Source organism: Catharus ustulatus, chromosome 9 (assembly GCF_009819885.2).
Source record: "Catharus ustulatus isolate bCatUst1 chromosome 9, bCatUst1.pri.v2, whole genome shotgun sequence".
Taxonomy (NCBI): Eukaryota; Metazoa; Chordata; class Aves; order Passeriformes; family Turdidae; genus Catharus; species Catharus ustulatus.
In genome coordinates, this window is record NC_046229.1 from 25,677,635 (window position 1) to 25,694,423 (window position 16,789).

The 16,789-nt window shown below is 43.6% G+C and overlaps 1 protein-coding gene across 1 annotated transcript in view; it reads left to right on the plus strand.

Annotated features, from left to right (window-relative positions):
- The window catches only part of RGL1 (ral guanine nucleotide dissociation stimulator like 1), a 52,754-nt gene that overhangs the window by 34,256 nt on the left and 1,709 nt on the right, over positions 1-16,789 (plus strand). Inside the window, exons 6-17 of the mRNA XM_033067096.1 lie at positions 3,231-3,355; positions 3,930-4,145; positions 7,343-7,446; positions 8,506-8,590; positions 10,400-10,489; positions 11,627-11,713; positions 11,925-11,957; positions 12,643-12,764; positions 13,066-13,155; positions 14,344-14,527; positions 15,165-15,530; positions 16,561-16,675. Of these exons, the coding sequence (XP_032922987.1) occupies positions 3,231-3,355; positions 3,930-4,145; positions 7,343-7,446; positions 8,506-8,590; positions 10,400-10,489; positions 11,627-11,713; positions 11,925-11,957; positions 12,643-12,764; positions 13,066-13,155; positions 14,344-14,527; positions 15,165-15,530; positions 16,561-16,675 (1,617 nt within the window). The remainder of the gene's footprint in view (positions 1-3,230; positions 3,356-3,929; positions 4,146-7,342; positions 7,447-8,505; positions 8,591-10,399; positions 10,490-11,626; positions 11,714-11,924; positions 11,958-12,642; positions 12,765-13,065; positions 13,156-14,343; positions 14,528-15,164; positions 15,531-16,560; positions 16,676-16,789) is intronic.

Here is a 16,789-nt window from a genome sequence, read left to right on the forward strand (position 1 = left end):
CAAGTTAAAACACACAGCTACTCTCTACCTCAGCTTTTTACTTAACGTCTCCCCCCTCCCCAAAAACCCCAAACAAACAAACAAAAAACAGAATACAAAGCTGCAACAAAATGCAGCTTGAGTCACAAGCTTTGTCCTGCAGCTTTTCTTCCTAGTTACCATCTTGTCAAAGGAAGTGCCTGTGGGTGTTTTTTCCTATTGGAGTGGCTGGCTGCTGGTATCCAAGGACAGAGGAAAATCTTACGTTATTGGGGGTCACATTCTGCTGGAACAATAGTGAACTGTAGTCACACAAACCTGACACATCCCCGTATCCTGGTCAGAAAGCTTCCTGTGGCAGAGCTGGGACGTGGGGAGAACTCACATAGGATGTGAATGAGAACTGGAATCAACTTCCGGCTTTGGTAGAGGGTTGACAGGGAATAATTCTTGCCATAAATTATAAAGGAAATGCCAGAAAAAAATACTGCTTTCATTCCATGAAAGTCATGTCTGCCGGATGCTCCAGAAATACCATGTCAATGCATAATACTGTGAACTGCCAAAAGAACTCAGTCATGAGCAGAAAAATGAGTAATGCCCAGAGCCCAGGCCTTCACTGAGCACAGGTAAGGGAACAGGATGGCTAAGATGTCACTAGTTCTGGGTTGGCTTCTCCCAGATCACACAAGGAAAACTCATGAGAACTGTATTTGGGTTCATCCGTTCTTCAAGGTGAACAGAAGTTCCAGCAGTCCTGATTCTGTATTGTTTCCTCAAGTGACAGCTGAAAACATTCTTTTTTGAGTCATAGTTGGACCAGTAGGAATGATAACATTTTCTAAATTGTGGCACCATAGAGGCTGGTTATAGGAATAAAATAAAAGGAGGGCAATGAAATTAAGCTGTGGGGTCTGCAAAGAAGAGTTTTAGGATTGCCTTGCTTTTATCAGAGCTCTTTGTACATTTTCTTTCAAAATTCTCGATATAGCTTCTGCAATCATTGTTGATAATTCCTGTCCCAAAGCATTCTTGCTGGGTTCTGAATTTTGAAATTTGGGCTCTAATCCTATTATTGTTGCTTTAATGAAGGGATGGGATTACAATTGTGCTAAAGATGATTTATTGCTCCAACTTACATCAGCCTCAAGAAGTGAGATTTAGAGAAGCAAGAATTCAGCCATAGTTCAAAAAGTAGTCATGGGTGTCTTCATTACAAGACAGTATATAACTTTTTAATGCAATAGAAAGTGACTATAAAGTTTATTTTGTTTTTCTAACCTATTCTGCTGCATTGTGTATACTTTTATCCAATTAATTTCTGTCACATGTACACACATATACTTCTATTGTAACACTTAAACTCTTAGCTTACCCAATTACAGTTACATCACTACACTACAAAACCCTTCACCACCTTACCTAATACAGTTTCTCACTTAAGGCATATTCTTACTTACAACTATAGAAACATAAGTTTATAATTTTTCTGCTGAATGCCTGTGTACTTCTACTTTTACATCAATCCAAGCTTCTTTCAAGGCTGCAAATCAAACTCTTCAGTATCTGTGGAAGTTTGTATCCTTCTGTTTCCCACATAATCCTACAGCTTGATTTGGGTAATCAAACCTCTGTTCTGTGCTGCCATCAGCCATGCCAGTAGATTAGATTGCAGTACCAGATAGGAAGATAAAAGCTGCTTCTGGCCTCAATTCTTGCAGGTTGAGCAAGCAAAACAAGGAGAGGCAGAGGTTGCAGGGTCAGGAGGGGCACGTGCTTGCTCTCCATGCAGTCAGACTTTGAGAGGGCTGAGTGGATCAGAGGGGTCCTAAGATAATGAGATACATGAGTACAAGGGGATTCCAGCTTGTTGGAGAATAGGGAAAAGGCTGCTTACACATCTGTGAAGGAGAAAAAGAGGGATGAAAAAAGAAAAGAAAGATTTACACTCTGCTTCAGGACCTCTTTTTAAGCATGCTGTAACATTTTGTGTAGGGCTGCAGCTCAGTGGTGAGGATTTTCAGTTCCATTTCAAGAACCAAAAGAAAAAGGAGGTTTTACAAAGCCAAAAGGAGTGAGATTCTTGTAGCAGTCCAGTCCAAGTCCATTTAATGATGCAAATTGTTACAAAACAGCCACGGAAAAGTAGCGCTACAACAGAGGTCTCCATTTACCCCACTGAGTTCTGCCAATAAATTGTGCAATTCAAATGTACAGATGGAAATCAGCCTGTAGACATAACTTGTTACATCAAAACTCTGGCAATTTACATTGGTGATTATGTTCTGTTAATTACTGGAGGAAGGAACAAAGAAGTATTTTGAAAAATAACGATTCTCTATCATGTTATCTGCTGTTGTTGCTTTAATGCTCTGCTTTAACTGGGCATGAAGTCTTGCCTAACACTCTTTGTTTTTGTAAATGAAATCTTACCAGTAAACTCAGTACTTTGGTTGTTAGTCTTTGACAAGTCCCTATTTTTTTCTCCCTCCTTATGGCATTACTGTTGCTTACAGTAAAAGGGATTAGGATTTATTTTCAAGGAGTTTCTGTTTGACTTCTTCCTCTACCATGGAAAACAAGGGCATACTTCTTGGTGTTTGAACTTTTCGTTCCCAACTTCTGGGAGCCAAAAGATGACATGGCAGCAGCTGTGGAACCCTTTCCTTTCTGTACTGGGTCAGGTCCCTCAGTGAGGACAGTTCTGCTATTCCATTTCCTGGGGAAAATTCCCTGAGAGAAAAGGTGAAGGCTGCTGGAATAAACTCTCATCAATACAGCCCATGAAACCACAAAGGGTGCCAGGAAGTCTGGTATCTTCTATTGGTGGATAGAAGAGCATTCCTAATGCAGTATTTTGGGGTATAACTGCAGCCTCATGCCTTTGTAGTTTGAAGGGTTTTTTTCAGATTATAAATACTGAAAAGGAGATTAACAAAACTCTGCAATGTCAGTAAGGGATTTTTGTTGGGGTGGTGGTGAAGTTTTTTCTTTCAGAAGAATAGTTAGCAAATGGGTCAAGACACTTCTCTGCTAAGATCTGTTCTCTGTATATCCTTCTATTCCACCTTTTCTTTGCCAATTTAACCTTCTGGTCATTTTTCTCACTCAGATGGCACAGTGGGGCCATTACATCAGGCTGGGCCCTTGGGGCATTCTGCTGTAATACAGTGATGTTGCAAAATAAACACCTGCTTTGATTCATTGTTTGCTGTATAAATTTACTGGGTGTTGTTTTCCATTCTGGCCAGATGGGTTTTGTAGCACTTCCTCCAACGACCTGGTTGATGGAGAGGAACTGGAAATCAGCAATCCAGAAGAATTCTCCTCTTTTCAAGACCATGTTGTGGCAGAACAGTTGACATACATGGATGTGGTATGTAGAGTGCTGCATATAATATAACTTCATAAAATAATACATCTTTTTTTTAAGTTACATTGCTTTAAGTATATGGTTCCAGAACAGGACTGCTGCTGGAACAGAACACAGCTCTGTGGTTATCCCAGCTGTTCCAGTCACTGGGCTTTTTCCCTTTTTTCTTCTGTAATTTTGAAGATGTTTTGGGGTTTTGTTTTGGTTTGGTTTTTTTTCCCTCCTTTTTGTTTTGGTTTAAAGATGTCTAGCTACTCTGGGCTCTAGTGCTCAGATTTTGCTTTGTCTGTATCAATTATCTTCTAAATATCATTATATTAAAAAAAATCTTGGTTATGCAGCTGATATAAAGATGTCCCTTATTTTCCCAGTATTGTTTTTCTGACAGTTCTTTTGTGGCATCAAGCCTATAAGGAGTATGCCAAAGTACATTTTAAACTAAGAGAGAACCAATACTTACCTTTAAGTACCATATTAGATTTAGATAAAATTTGTCCTCTAAACCTGTATTTCTTCTTGTGGATAAAAGGGACATAGGAGAAACCTACTGGCTTACCACACCTCTGTTTCACTCTAGATGCTCTTCAGAAGAGTTGTGCCCTACCACTGTTTGGGATCCATCTGGTCTCAAAGGGATAAGAAGGAAAACAAGAACCTGGCTCCAACTGTCAGAGCCACCATCACTCAGTTCAATGCAGTCACCAAATGTGTCATCAGCACTATCCTGGGGACCAGGGAGCTCAAAATCCAGCAGAGAGCCAAGATCATTGAGAAGTGGATTCATATTGCACATGTAAAGCATTTCTTTTGTTTAATGTTTTTTGGGTGGGTGCCTTGGGGTGAAGGAGTTGGGAGGGGAGAAGGGGGTTGTGCACATTGGTCCCAGACCATCTTAGCTCTAATTCTTTCTGGTTTTAACTGATTTTTTTTTTGTGATACCAAATGAAATTGCCCTTCCTCTCCTCAGTTCTTCCCCATGGAAATGGGGTTGATACATGCCAAAGCTTTAGAGAAGTCCAGATAGCTGGTATCAGTAGCTCTTCCCTGGTGCACTGATGGAATCACTCCATCGTGGGAGGCCACTGGCCTGGGCAGTTAAGACTTCACCAGCATGTGGAATCATCTCCCTGTCCTCCATGTGCCTCAGCAGAGCTTCCAACAGGATCTTGTAGCAGATTCTATGTTTTTATCAGTGTTTTTCCTAATATTTGCAAAAAGGTTTTTTTTTTTCCATGCCTGCTTTACATACCTCTAGTTTGCTAATTTCCTAGGTTTTAATATTTTACTTTAACCTTCTTAATTCTTGGAGCACCAGGCAGCTGGCAATAAATAGAAGAGACCATTTCAAGCACTTCCATGTGGATGTGTGTTGACTTCTTGAGCTACAGGGAACAGTCAGACAAAGCTGAAGCCAGAGGCTTTCCAACCTTGACAACTTCTGTGCTTCCAGAGGCAACATTCAGTGCTGGCACCTGAGCACTGGCAACTGCATGGTTCAGGAAGCTGGTATGGGGAAGGTCTTGGACCTCTCCTGTGGCACTTAGGTCTGCCTGTTTTTATCATCATCTGATGGATGCTTTATTGCCTGTGTGAAGAGATTAGGAAGTTCAATTTCCAATTTCTACATGCAGATCTAAGCTGCAGAGGGCACCAGCTAGAAGGACCTTCTTCCTGGGGCAGGCTGGACAGAACTTTGTCATCATCTCTGGGCAGAAGGGAGGCCTGGGGAAGTCAGGAAAGGCACTGCCCTCATCCCACTCACTCTGTGGATGGAGAACTTTGTTCTACACCCCTGCTGATTCTGTGCTTCTCCCTTTACTTAATTCATACCTTCTGTGCTTCTCCCTTTACTGAATTCATTAAATGCTCCAGTGGTAGCATGAAACACAGGAGGAATGTGTGTGCACACTCTGCAGAATAATGGCACATGTACAGCAGCTGGTGCACATCTACTTAGCTGCCCACTTCTGAAGAAAGCTGCTTGCTTTGTGCATGCAAATGAGTGTTTTGAATAGTTAGGTGCCTGAATTAGAAAATAATCCACTCATTAAAGTACAGTTATTCACTGACAACTAAACCTAGCAGCATGGAGTTCCACATTTGTTATCTCTTCATGACTTTTGGATCCATTTTCTTGGTTCAGATGATAAATGGAATAAACCTATTAGCATGGAGTTCCACATTTGTTATCTCTTCATGACTTTTGGATCCATTTTCTTGGTTCAGATGATAAATGGAATACTTTCTCTACTGCCGGCCCTCTGCTCCCCTTAGATCTAAGGTTCCTGAGCAGGAGCAGCCAATTTCACTCAAACAATATTTTCTTTAAAAATAAAAAGTAAAAATGAAATCATTAATGTCCTGTTATGCTTAAAATTTTTTAAATCAAAGCTGTTTCTTCACAGGATTCTTTCTGGTTTTCCCTCTGTGAAGGACACAGCATGAAACAAAGTTATTAAAACCAGTCTTAAAAATTCTTCTTACATGCAAATGAAAGCTTGCTCAAGTTTAGTCTGCAGTCAATTGAATCACTGAGAACACTAAATCCAATATTAAATTAAATTCCTACTGTGCTCTAAATTATACAGTGTGCAGTTAAGTCAAGATGGTTCCAAATTGGATGTTCCAGTTCAAACTCCTGTTGTACTGGGAAGAAAGAAGAAAAGCTGATAATTTATGCCTCTAAAATTCATGTTCTCCCCAGTCTAAATTTCAGGTTGAAGAAAAAGTAAGATCTCATTCTTTAACACATCAGTCTCTAGAGAAGAGCTGTTATGTGGGGTTTTTTTAGCCCCAAACCATGCAAAAATAGCTTTCAGGTCTAGTAAGTCCTGCCCTATGATCCTGAACTTGGTCTTTATCTGACCTAAGTGTGCACCTGCTTCAGGTGCTGTCAGCCCAGGCTCTCTGCTTAAGTCAGACTTTGATAAATAGTCTCTTGATTAGCAGAGTGTTTTGTAGGTCAGTAACTGGGAGAGCTTGTACTCTCCTTAGCTGTTCAAGCACTTTTAATGCAGCTCATGAACAGAGATGCTGATATATCAAGGTCTGACTTTTGCTTATGCTGAGGTTGCTTTACATTTGTTCAGTCCCACAAAGGAAATAAATCATGTCTATTTTCACTGTAAGGATCCTTTACATAATAAGCATTATTAGGGTAAGAATCAGATTCATAAAAATGTTGATAAGCAGAATTGGAGTTTGAATACATTCCTATCTCCATGCAGCAGTCACATTGACAGGTGTTTTGTCTGCTGGATTTGCATGTACAGACACCTGTGCTGAAGTCTGTGGTATCCAAGCTCTTGTTCTTGAGCCACCAAAAGATTTCCAGGAGTCACAGAGCATACTTTCCCTCTAGCTTCCCTCTGCTTTATGAGGAATCTCTGCTACTTTTTGAGTTTATTATCCTTTTCCACCCAAGTCACAGAGCAACTCCATAAGAAATGTCCACGAACCAGTCTCTGTTCAGATTTGATCCCAACTCTGGAAAAGCTGGGAAGGTTTTTCTCTTTAGCAGTGTGCACATACTTGAATAACAGGTTTTTCCTTTGCATGTCTTTATTTTTAATTGACAAGGAGATGATTGAGGGTTTGCATTTTAAATACCACATATAAAGAGGCAAAACCTGGTTTTCTCCCTAAGGGGTAAAAGGGATTGGTAACTATAAAGAGCTTTTTAAGAAGCATAACCTTTGTGCCTTTCACCATGGCTTCCTGGACTCAGTTTCACTTTTATTTTTACTTGGAGAACTGGAAGCTGTGACACCACAAATACATGAAAGCGAGGAAAACAAGACCGAAATGCCAAAGCTTGGGAAGTGTTTGGAGGCTGGAGTGGGGAGTGATATTTTTGATGCTCAGTATTTGCACAGCTGCTGCTCAGCAGTGAGAATGTGCAGCAGGCATGGCAGGGCTCAGAGAGAGGAGCACTGAGGTCTGTGTAGTGCTGACATTTAATGCTGCCGTTTCCAACCGCTCCTCTCACAGGAATGTAGGATCCTGAAGAACTTCTCCTCCTTGAGGGCCATCATTTCAGCTCTGCAGTCCAACTCCATCTATCGGCTGAAGACCACCTGGATGTGTGTTTCAAAGTAAGCCTTGCCTCAGTTCCCAAGGGCCATAGGGCTCCTTCTTTTCATCTCCTCCTCCTCACTCTTCTGTTCTGTTCCTTCACTGACACGGGTCCTGTCAGAAGAGCCTGCCATTCCTGGGAGGCTCAGACCCCTCCTGTGAGCTCCTCTTTCCTGTTGAGGAGACAATCTGCCCTTGGGGATACTGGATTCTGTCCTTTTTAGCATATTGACTCTTCCACAGCCTCTGCAGATAAACTATGGCACTGGCTTTTCTCCCAGCTCATGCTCACCACTCCCAGGTCACCAGTCTTTGCTTGTTTTCCTCCCTCCCATGAAGTTTGAGGAGATCCAGCTTGCTACAAATCCTCCCAGCTCTTCTCCTGGTGCTGATATTTACATAAAATATATTCCCAAACTACAAAATCCAGTATTGAAGAAAATATTTCTTCCAGGGGAGCACTTTATTGTGTTGATAATACTTACTGTCTGTTCCACAGATACATGGAGTTGCTATCTAGAAAAGATGTTGTTCTGCTCATTGAGTCTGGGGAAACCAGATTTCTTTGCCTTTGATAAATTAAAATATCACTCTGCTAGGCAATAGCCTTCTGTATTTCCTCTCCACAGAGGTGGGGTTTTCCTTCTGCTACCCTGTGTTTCTGATCAAAATATTGCTTATATTGTGTTTATAGTGCTGGGCAAAAAACTACTCCATTTAAATGCTTCCAGCTTTCCAGCATGCATGGAATAGGGCAAAGATCAAGAACCTGGGTTCCCTCTCAGGTGTTTTTCTGTTCCTTTTAATCCCCTACCCATTCTCAGGCTGCACAGACAGTTCAAAGCCCTGCCCAGGGGCTGCTGATGGTGTTTGCTGTCAGATAAGGCACAACTTTACTGGCAGCACCAAAATATCCCACCAAGGCTCCCAGGAGATGTAGAGCATTTCACTGGATGCATTTTGGTTCTGTTATCTTTTGTAAGTTGAACTATTAATGATTGATGAGAAAGAAACAGAAACTTGATTGGATTTTAGAGTGCTTGCTAATGATGTGAGTGATTTAATCTTCTCCTGTGCAGGGACATCCTGCTGATGTACGAAGAGCTGTCTGAGATCTTCTCAGACCATGACAATTACCTGACAAGTAGAGAGCTGCTGATGAAGGTGAGAACCAGTGTGAGTTCAAAACTTGTGATCTCAATGAAATCTGAGGTTTAACCCTTTTTGAAACCAGTTGCCAAAGCTCATCTTTGAGCAGGGACCCTACGTGGTGTGTTAGGGAAGAGCACGCTGTAAAACCTGAAATTTTTGCTGGGCTGAGAGTTTATTTCCTTGTTCCTGGAAGAATCCGTAGCTTTAGCCTGGGTAACCATAACCAGCAGGCTTTGGCAGCATGATCTGGGTGGACTGCAGCCCCTCAGCCCATGAAGTCACTGGAACAATGCCACAACTTCAGCTGAGGAATCAATCCAAAATGTTTATCCCACTATCCTGCACCTTTCTTAGAACTAGGAAGCAGGACTGGGAATTCTGAAGGAACAGGCTTCCTACTCTGTGTGTGGCCAGATGGACAACAAAGCAGGCTCTGTGTGGAGCAGTTTGACTTGTGCACTCTCCTGGATGAACCCCAGTAACCTCAGGAGCCTGAAGGGGGTGAGGAAGAATGGCAGGGAAAGGTTATGTCCTGCAAAAACTAAGGAATGTTTGTGGCAGGTTTTTTCCATTTACATAAAAAAGTTCCTATGAACTTGCTAACCATTTCATTCTTTGGCAGTTCTGTCCAGCCAGTCTGGCATTTGTCCCTCAGCCCCTTGCCTTAGGATCTGAAATGCTGTTTTGCTCAGGAGTGGTGGGTGAACACATTCACATCTGTCAGTCTGTTTTCTTTTTCATCCATTTATCAACATCTGTAGGTAAATTTTAAAGCAGGTGAGACTGTAATAAGCATAGAGGGAAAATGTGTGTTCAGAACAGCCTATTTAACTAAGTATTAAAAAGACAAAACAACTCAGACTGAACCCAGACCTCTGGCTCCCAGTAAATCACCCTCCAGCTACCCTAAGCAGATGTGAGAAACATTTTGGAAGCAGTGAGAGGAGAAAAATCCCACAGAATAGCTAGAGCCTCTCCCTTACTTTTCATCTTGGACCATTTGGAGGATTAATATCCACTGAATCCTCAAAGACTTAGTTTTCCTTCACTGTAAATAGCCCCTGTAAGGGAAGCCATGTTTGACCTTGCCTGTCCATCCTGCAAATCCAGTTGTTGAGCAAACCAAATGCCATTGAAAACAGATTGGGTGGCACAGAGAGGGAGCCTCCTGAACAGACATGGATAATGATTTGTGACACATCTATGCCACCACTGGAAGAAACATGTAACTCCAACATGCCCTGTGCATCCAGGGAAATAAAGGTTTAAAGAACTATGGTGAAATATCTCATCCATTCATAGCAAAGCTAGAGTTGTGGGGATGGAAACCTATTCCTTTAATTTCCTGCATGGTTTTGGATTAGTCAGTAAGCCACAGTTGCTGGATCTTGGTGTTGCAGCATAATAAAAACAACAAAGCATTATGTAAGATGGAGATGTTTACTTGTAGCAGGCCTGATGAGGGAATTAACCAGAAATCCTGACGTCAGGAGTGTTGGGATAGAGCATCTGGATACCTGAAGTATGTTTGAGCTTCTTTGATTTAAACTCCCAAGAGTTTTTCAGCAGCACTTGGCTTTGGCTAGAACTGTTCTGCAGAAAAATTCCCTCACAGTCATCTTGTGTGATTTTTGTCCAAAATTCCCAATCAGCATCTGAGTCCCAGGAAATCAACGTGTGTGTAGACACACATGTGTCTGCATAGCCAATATTTTTTGCTGGCTTGTCTGGTTAAATGTACTTACTATTTTGCCTGCATGTAGTTGCCATTTACCACTTGGATCCTCCATTAATTGCCTTTAATTCTCTTTCACCTCACAGGAAGCAACATCCAAATTTGCAAATCTGGACAGCAGTGAGAAAGAAAATCAGAAAAAGTCACAGAAGCGACTGCAACTTCAAAAAAACAAGGTGTGTTTGGGGGTTTTCCTCTCCTTTTTGAACTGGTGACATGATTAAACCTAATTGGTCAATTCTATAAGAAGCAAAATCTAGAAAGGTCTTCACCAGAGTGAGTGGGCAGGAGGGGATTGATGGATATAAATGTGTGGTCATCACTTCCAGCTCTCTTGTTTTCGTCCTACAAGAAAGAGTTCCATTGTTACACTTAGGAGAGAAACACAATTTCCATGTAGTAAAATATGTGCTGCTGTAAATACTGGAGTTCTTGTGATAAAGAAAATTAGCTCTGGCAGAGCAGAAGTCTCATGTACTTTCAAACATGCTGATGAAGCTCCTCACATCCCAGCTTGAAAATTGCACAGGCTTCCACAGAGATTGCTTTTAAAATGTGTCTGGGTTCCAGTCTGCTGGTGCAAATTTTTTTGTCTCAAAGCTGGCAAAGATTTAAAAGGACTGGAGGAGAGAAAACTGGAATAAGGAGACAAAAGTGCTGAATGATTTTTGTCTGTGTATTTATTTGACTGGAAAAAATACAGATCCTTCTGGATGGTAGAAACAAGTGTGTCCTTCACAAGTGTAGAGCCAGCCTGAACTCTGCAAGTGCTGGCAGTCTAGGAGTTTAAATTGTGAATAATTAGCATTAAAATGCAATGGCTGGCTGGAGAAGATGGTCACTTCTTGGAGAGAAAAAAATGGTGACTTGATTTGACTTCACTATGCCAAGGGATAATCACACATCATTAAGTAAAAATCCACGGGGATGAAGCAGAATCTGCTCACACAGGCTGGCCAGGACCAGTCCCCAGCTCCTCTTGCAGCAGGTGACAGAGGGACCCTGTCCTTGGCCTCAGTGCTTCTCCCAAAGGCAGGCTTTCCTGGGGAACCCACTGTTGGGATCACTGGTGGCAATAGTGTAATACAAAACCACTGGGTGATACCTGTGAGAGCATCCTGGTCTCACTGGAGTTGGATTTAAATTCTAGATTATCTAATGAAAACGATGTAATGAAAGAAAACATAATTATAAGGCTGATTCTCGGTTAAGCAGATTGCTTTCATTTCATTTTCTTGCACAGGGGTGTTCTGGAATTCTAATGATTCTCATTTTTCAGTTAATTAATGGAGCACTGCTCTGCTCACTTGCAGGGAGTGATGCAAGGCACGGTCCCTTACCTTGGCACCTTCCTGACCGATCTCATCATGCTGGACACCGCCCTTCAGGACTATGTTGAGGTAACTTGGGGAAATTTTTTGGAACCCTAAATACCCTCCCTGCCTTCCCAACTGAGTTTAGTTTTTCTGTATCCTCTCCTTCTGCAGCTCTTAAAAAAGAAAAGGGAAGCAAAATGCAGTGTTATTAACTAGAACTTGTGTGAATTTTTGTGTCTTTATCTCAAGGTACAAGTCTGGGTTTTTTCTGATCCCTTCTCTTTCCTTCCAACAGGGTGGCCTGATCAATTTTGAAAAGAGACGAAGGGTAGGTTGAATGTTCTGTGATTTTTGGTTTATTGTACCCTCTGAGCAAGGGCATTTATCTTTAGCAGCTGAATCAGACCTGTGGCCAGAGACTTTGCTTTCCAGAACCCACAGTAAACACCTTCCTTCTCCTGCAGGAAACTCTTGTAGGTTAAAGGTTGCAGAGAGCAAACCAGGTTCAGAGGACTGAGAAATAAATGCTGTCAGTCTCTGAGCTGATCCTTGCTGCTCAGAGATAAGTAATATCCTGTAGGAGTAAAGGTGCTGGGGTTACTTTGGGCTGAATGGAGTCAGGCCAAATCTCCATCCTGGAGCTCGAAAGCAGACCCGGACTTGGCTGAGATGGAGCCATTTCCTCCCATTAGCTGCTCAATAACCTGCCCTGAACAATGCAGGGTGATTCTGGCAAAGTCTCCATACAAGTGCAGTTACAGAAGAGCAGCACACTCTTGTCTCATGCCTTAAGGGTAGCATTTTACTTTCCTCTGGAGCAAGTGTGAGGGCACATTATGGATCCCAGGGAAAAAAAAAAAAGAAAACTGATTCTTGAAATAGTTACTCAAATGAAACTGAACTTCACATCAAGCTAAGTTTGTCCTAGATCCCTTGTCATGTGTTTTTAGAGTATAAATGAATGTAGTCTTGTTTTCTAATGAGACTTTCTATTTGATTATTCCTTTTCTTAGGAATTTGAAGTCATTGCCCAAATTAAGCTCCTGCAATCTTCATGCAACAGCTATTGCCTGACACCAGACCAAAAATTCATCCAGTGGTTCAGGAGGCAGCGACACTTAACAGAGGAGGAGAGGTGGGTCCTCAGTGCAGCTGGCAAACCTGGCAGGGACACACAAATATTGGAGAGCACTAGTTTTAAAACCTACTCTAAGGAGGTGAAATATCCCCTTGGCCTCAGCAAAATGCAACCAGAGCAGTGTTCCTTTCTGTGGTGCTGCAGCCTTCTGTGAGGGGAGAATAACTGAAGAATTCTCAGATTTCTTGAAAGTTGCTGCTGTGAGATGTACAACTAAGTAACATTGTACAACTAAATAACATTGCACAGCTAAGTAACATTGTCTGCAAATGTTCACCTGCTGCCCTCTGCCCTGCAGTTACAAACTCTCACGTGAGGCTGAAGCAGCTGCTGATACCAACATCCTGTCTCCAAAATCCCAGAAAAGCATGGTGAAGAGGATCAGCACGTGAGTATGATGGGGCAGAGGGGTTTTGGGGTGGGAGTATGGACCTGGACAAGTCAAACAGTGCTTCTTTAATCAGAACCTGGCTGGGGATCCACAACTCTGCATTGCTTTAAGGAGAAGTGCAGCCTTGTGGCTGAAGCTGTCACTTTATGTTGCTAGAAACAGTCATGAGGATTATTAAAAATAGAAGAGACTAGAATAAAGAATCCTTCCTATGGTGTCAAAAAAAGGAACCATTTTAGTGCTGGATTATTGTGTAATAATTTTACTGAATGCAGCAAGTAAACAGAGTAAGTGAGGATAAAGTCTGGTCTATTATTAATCTAAATTGCTACAGACATGCAAAAAGTTCCTTGCAGGATTTTAATATGAAAACTTAAGATTAGCAAAAAGGCATTTGATAGTGGAAACAATCTGCCTTCCAGCTGGAGAAGGAAAAAAACCCATGGGGACATGGTCCAATTTGTATAATACTTCGAAGATTCAAACAGGAGGTGGGTAGAGGACAGGGCCATGCAGCTGGATATGGGAAACAAGAGGCTAGCAGGAATGCAGGGTAAGCTGCATGGAATAAAGCAGAGCTCAAAGCCTGAAGTAAAAATATCTCACTCTGAGTGTGTTTTGCAGATGAATACTGTAGAAAAGCAGTGAGTGACATCTCTCTAAGCTGTGTTAAATCATTAACTGCATACTGATGCTCCCTGCTCCTCCTCTTGGTGGGTCAGACCAGCTTGTTTCCTTTGACACTCCTTTCAAGTCACTTGACCTGCATTTAGAAATGAGTCTTGGAGAGAGAATGCCTTTAATTTACACTTCATGATCTCCTTATTGTGTGCATCTCCAGCCTTCTAGAGAGAACTTGGTATCTGTGGCAGAGGGTAGGAATTGGCAGCAGGGTGAATTTGCCTTTGAAGCCTTTTTTCTATTAAATGAGCCTGAAAATGTGAAGAGACCAAAGAGGAGTGTTGTTCTAGTGGGGCATGAGCTGGCTGTGGGTCAGGAAAGTGTTGTGTTAGCCTGTAACAAAGCATCTGGACAAACTGTATAAACACCACAGAGGAAATGCAAACAACAGGCCACTCCAGAGAGGAAAAAACTCCAGAATGCAAGAGTTCTGAACCAAGGGACAGCTCTGCTCAGCCCAGCTCTCACTTACTGGCTTTTATGTTTTCTTTCTTTCTACACTAGACTTTTTCTGGGCACTGATGTGTTCACCCCACCCAAAGAACAACCCCTGAAGAGCTCTCCTGTAGGAGGGAGCTCCGGGGAAAGCACGGATTCAGCCAGTGTCTCATCGTGTGAGTTTAATCACTCTGAAACTGAGGATGTGTGTGTGACTCCCGTCTCTAGTCCTGAGGACCCTCTGAAAAAGGTACAGCTGAGGCCTCTGCATGCTGCAGGCAGGCCCAAGGCACTTGCCCAAGGCTCTTGGTCTTGACTAGAGCATTGGTTTAGTGAAATGGAGAGAGAAATGTGTAAAATGGAAGTAATCCAGCCAGGGCTCTTGCACAATGTTCTGCATTGTCCCTTACAGTGGGTTTGTTCCTGTCAGGAAGCTTTTGAGCAAGGTAGAGGGAGAGAAAGGTGAATGCTGAGCAGGGGAAGGAAGGGGCAGTTTCAAGGAGAATGGCAGAGAGGGAGAGGTGTGTGTATTTTCAGCTGTGTAAAGGCTCTCACCTGGAGCAGGAGTGCCTGTGCCACCCTCTGCTCCTTCCCAGCCGGTCCCAGCTCCTGGCTGGCCACCTACAGCCTCGCGCTGTTCCTTGGATCTGCTGCCACCTCCTGGGCTGCTCTCACTGCGAAGCCAGAGCAGCACCAGCAGGACAGAAATTGTCATTACAATGCTGTGATCAGTCAAGTGAAGTTCTGTTTTCCGGGAGGCAGGGGATCCCCCTGCCAGCAGGCTGGGCAGAATGTGGGTGACTGAGGTTTTGTCTGTGCCTTCTGCTTTCTCCCAATGACACCCCAAATGTCCCCTTTGTGACAGTGCTTTCCTTTCTGTTGTGCAGATCTCTGGCTACCCCTTACCCTCCTGCTCTCCTGACTCTTCCATGAGCACACCTTCCTCAGGGGTGTCATCTTTACCCTCGTTCCTGCTGGCCTCCAACGACGACAAGAGCTCGGTGGGCTCTGACAAGGGCTATGACTCTGACAAGGGCTCCGTCAGCTCCGACAAGGGCTCCAGCTCCAGCAAGGGCTCCACCTTTGACCCTGGCTCGGGATTGGACAGCAGCTCCATCCCCACCAGGGACTCAGGCTCAGTGCCAGGCAGTGCTCCCAGAGCGCTGCCCGTGTACAACCGGCAGAGTGACGGCTCCTGCATCATCCGGGTCAGCATGGATGGGCTCCATGCCAGCGTCTACAAGAGCATCCTGGTGAGTGGCACAGCTCTGGGCTGGCATATGTGTCTGTGGGGGGGTGCTTTGAGAACACCCCTTCACTGAGCTGGCTCACCAAACCTGGCTGGAAAGGGAAAATGGCACATGGTGCCATGCAGAATGTGTGCAGCCTCGTAGGAATGAGATGTTTGAAAACAGCTTGAGGGAGGTTTCTGGTCTGGAAATTGGTGTTTATCAAAAAGCTCCAGGTGAAGCACTGTGAGCACACTTAAGTTTTTACATATGATGGTATATTTTCCCTGGAGCAGCTTTCCCCAGGAGCTGGTTTCTGGAAACAGGGAGCTGACATGCCTTTTAATTCTGCAGCTTCTCCCGTGAAGAAGGGAGAATCTCCCTCCTTCTCCAGACCAGCAGCCCCAGAATTCAGGCATTTCCCTCTCTGCTTATTCCACAGACATATCCCAGCAGTGCCACTGGTGCTGGACCAGGGGTGATGTGGATTAGCTCAGCTGGGGACCCTCAGGGCCTGCTGGGGGCAAACAAATGCGGGGTAGTTCTCAGCACCTTCAGTTCCTGATTTTCATGGTCTCACTTCCCCAAATGCAGCAAGACGTTCCCTGAGGGGCCTGATGCATTTGGCTCCTGGTGAGACTGCAGGAGGCTCTGGAGGAGCCCTGTGTCTGCTCCAGATGCATTTCTACAGCACACAGCAACCCCAGCTACAAGGCCAGAAAGCTCTGCAGGGTGTCCAAGGAAGTGCTTAGCACAGGAGCCTGCAAACAGCAGCTGGGGCAGCTGTGGCTGGTGAGAATGAGGTCTCTCCAAGGGAGCAGACACTGGGATTTACTGCTGTCTCTACTAGTGTGGCAGCTGTGAGCTTGAACTAAAAAGCCACCACCTCCAAGTGTCATAAATACTAGGTTTAGTGTCTGTCAGCACCTGCCCCTTTGTTACTGTTTTTTCAGTTCTCTGACATCTCCTCCAAGCACAAGCAGTCAGGTTTTTGCCAACTGCTACATCACAAGAGTGAATGAGAAGAATCTCTCATTGCACCTTGTCTTTGCAGATAACCAACCAAGACAGAATCCCTGATGTCACCCAGAGAGCCCTGCTGAAGCACAACCTTGAGCCTGATGCAGTTGAAGATTACGAGCTTGTGCAGGTCATCTCGGAGGACAAAGGTAGGGAAGCAGAGCTCTGCTGCTGCCTGGGAAGTTCTGTTGGATTTCAAAGGGAAGAGTAAAACAGGAAGCATTAGAAAGGTCACAGCAGCCAGTGAGAACCCCCTGCCTGCT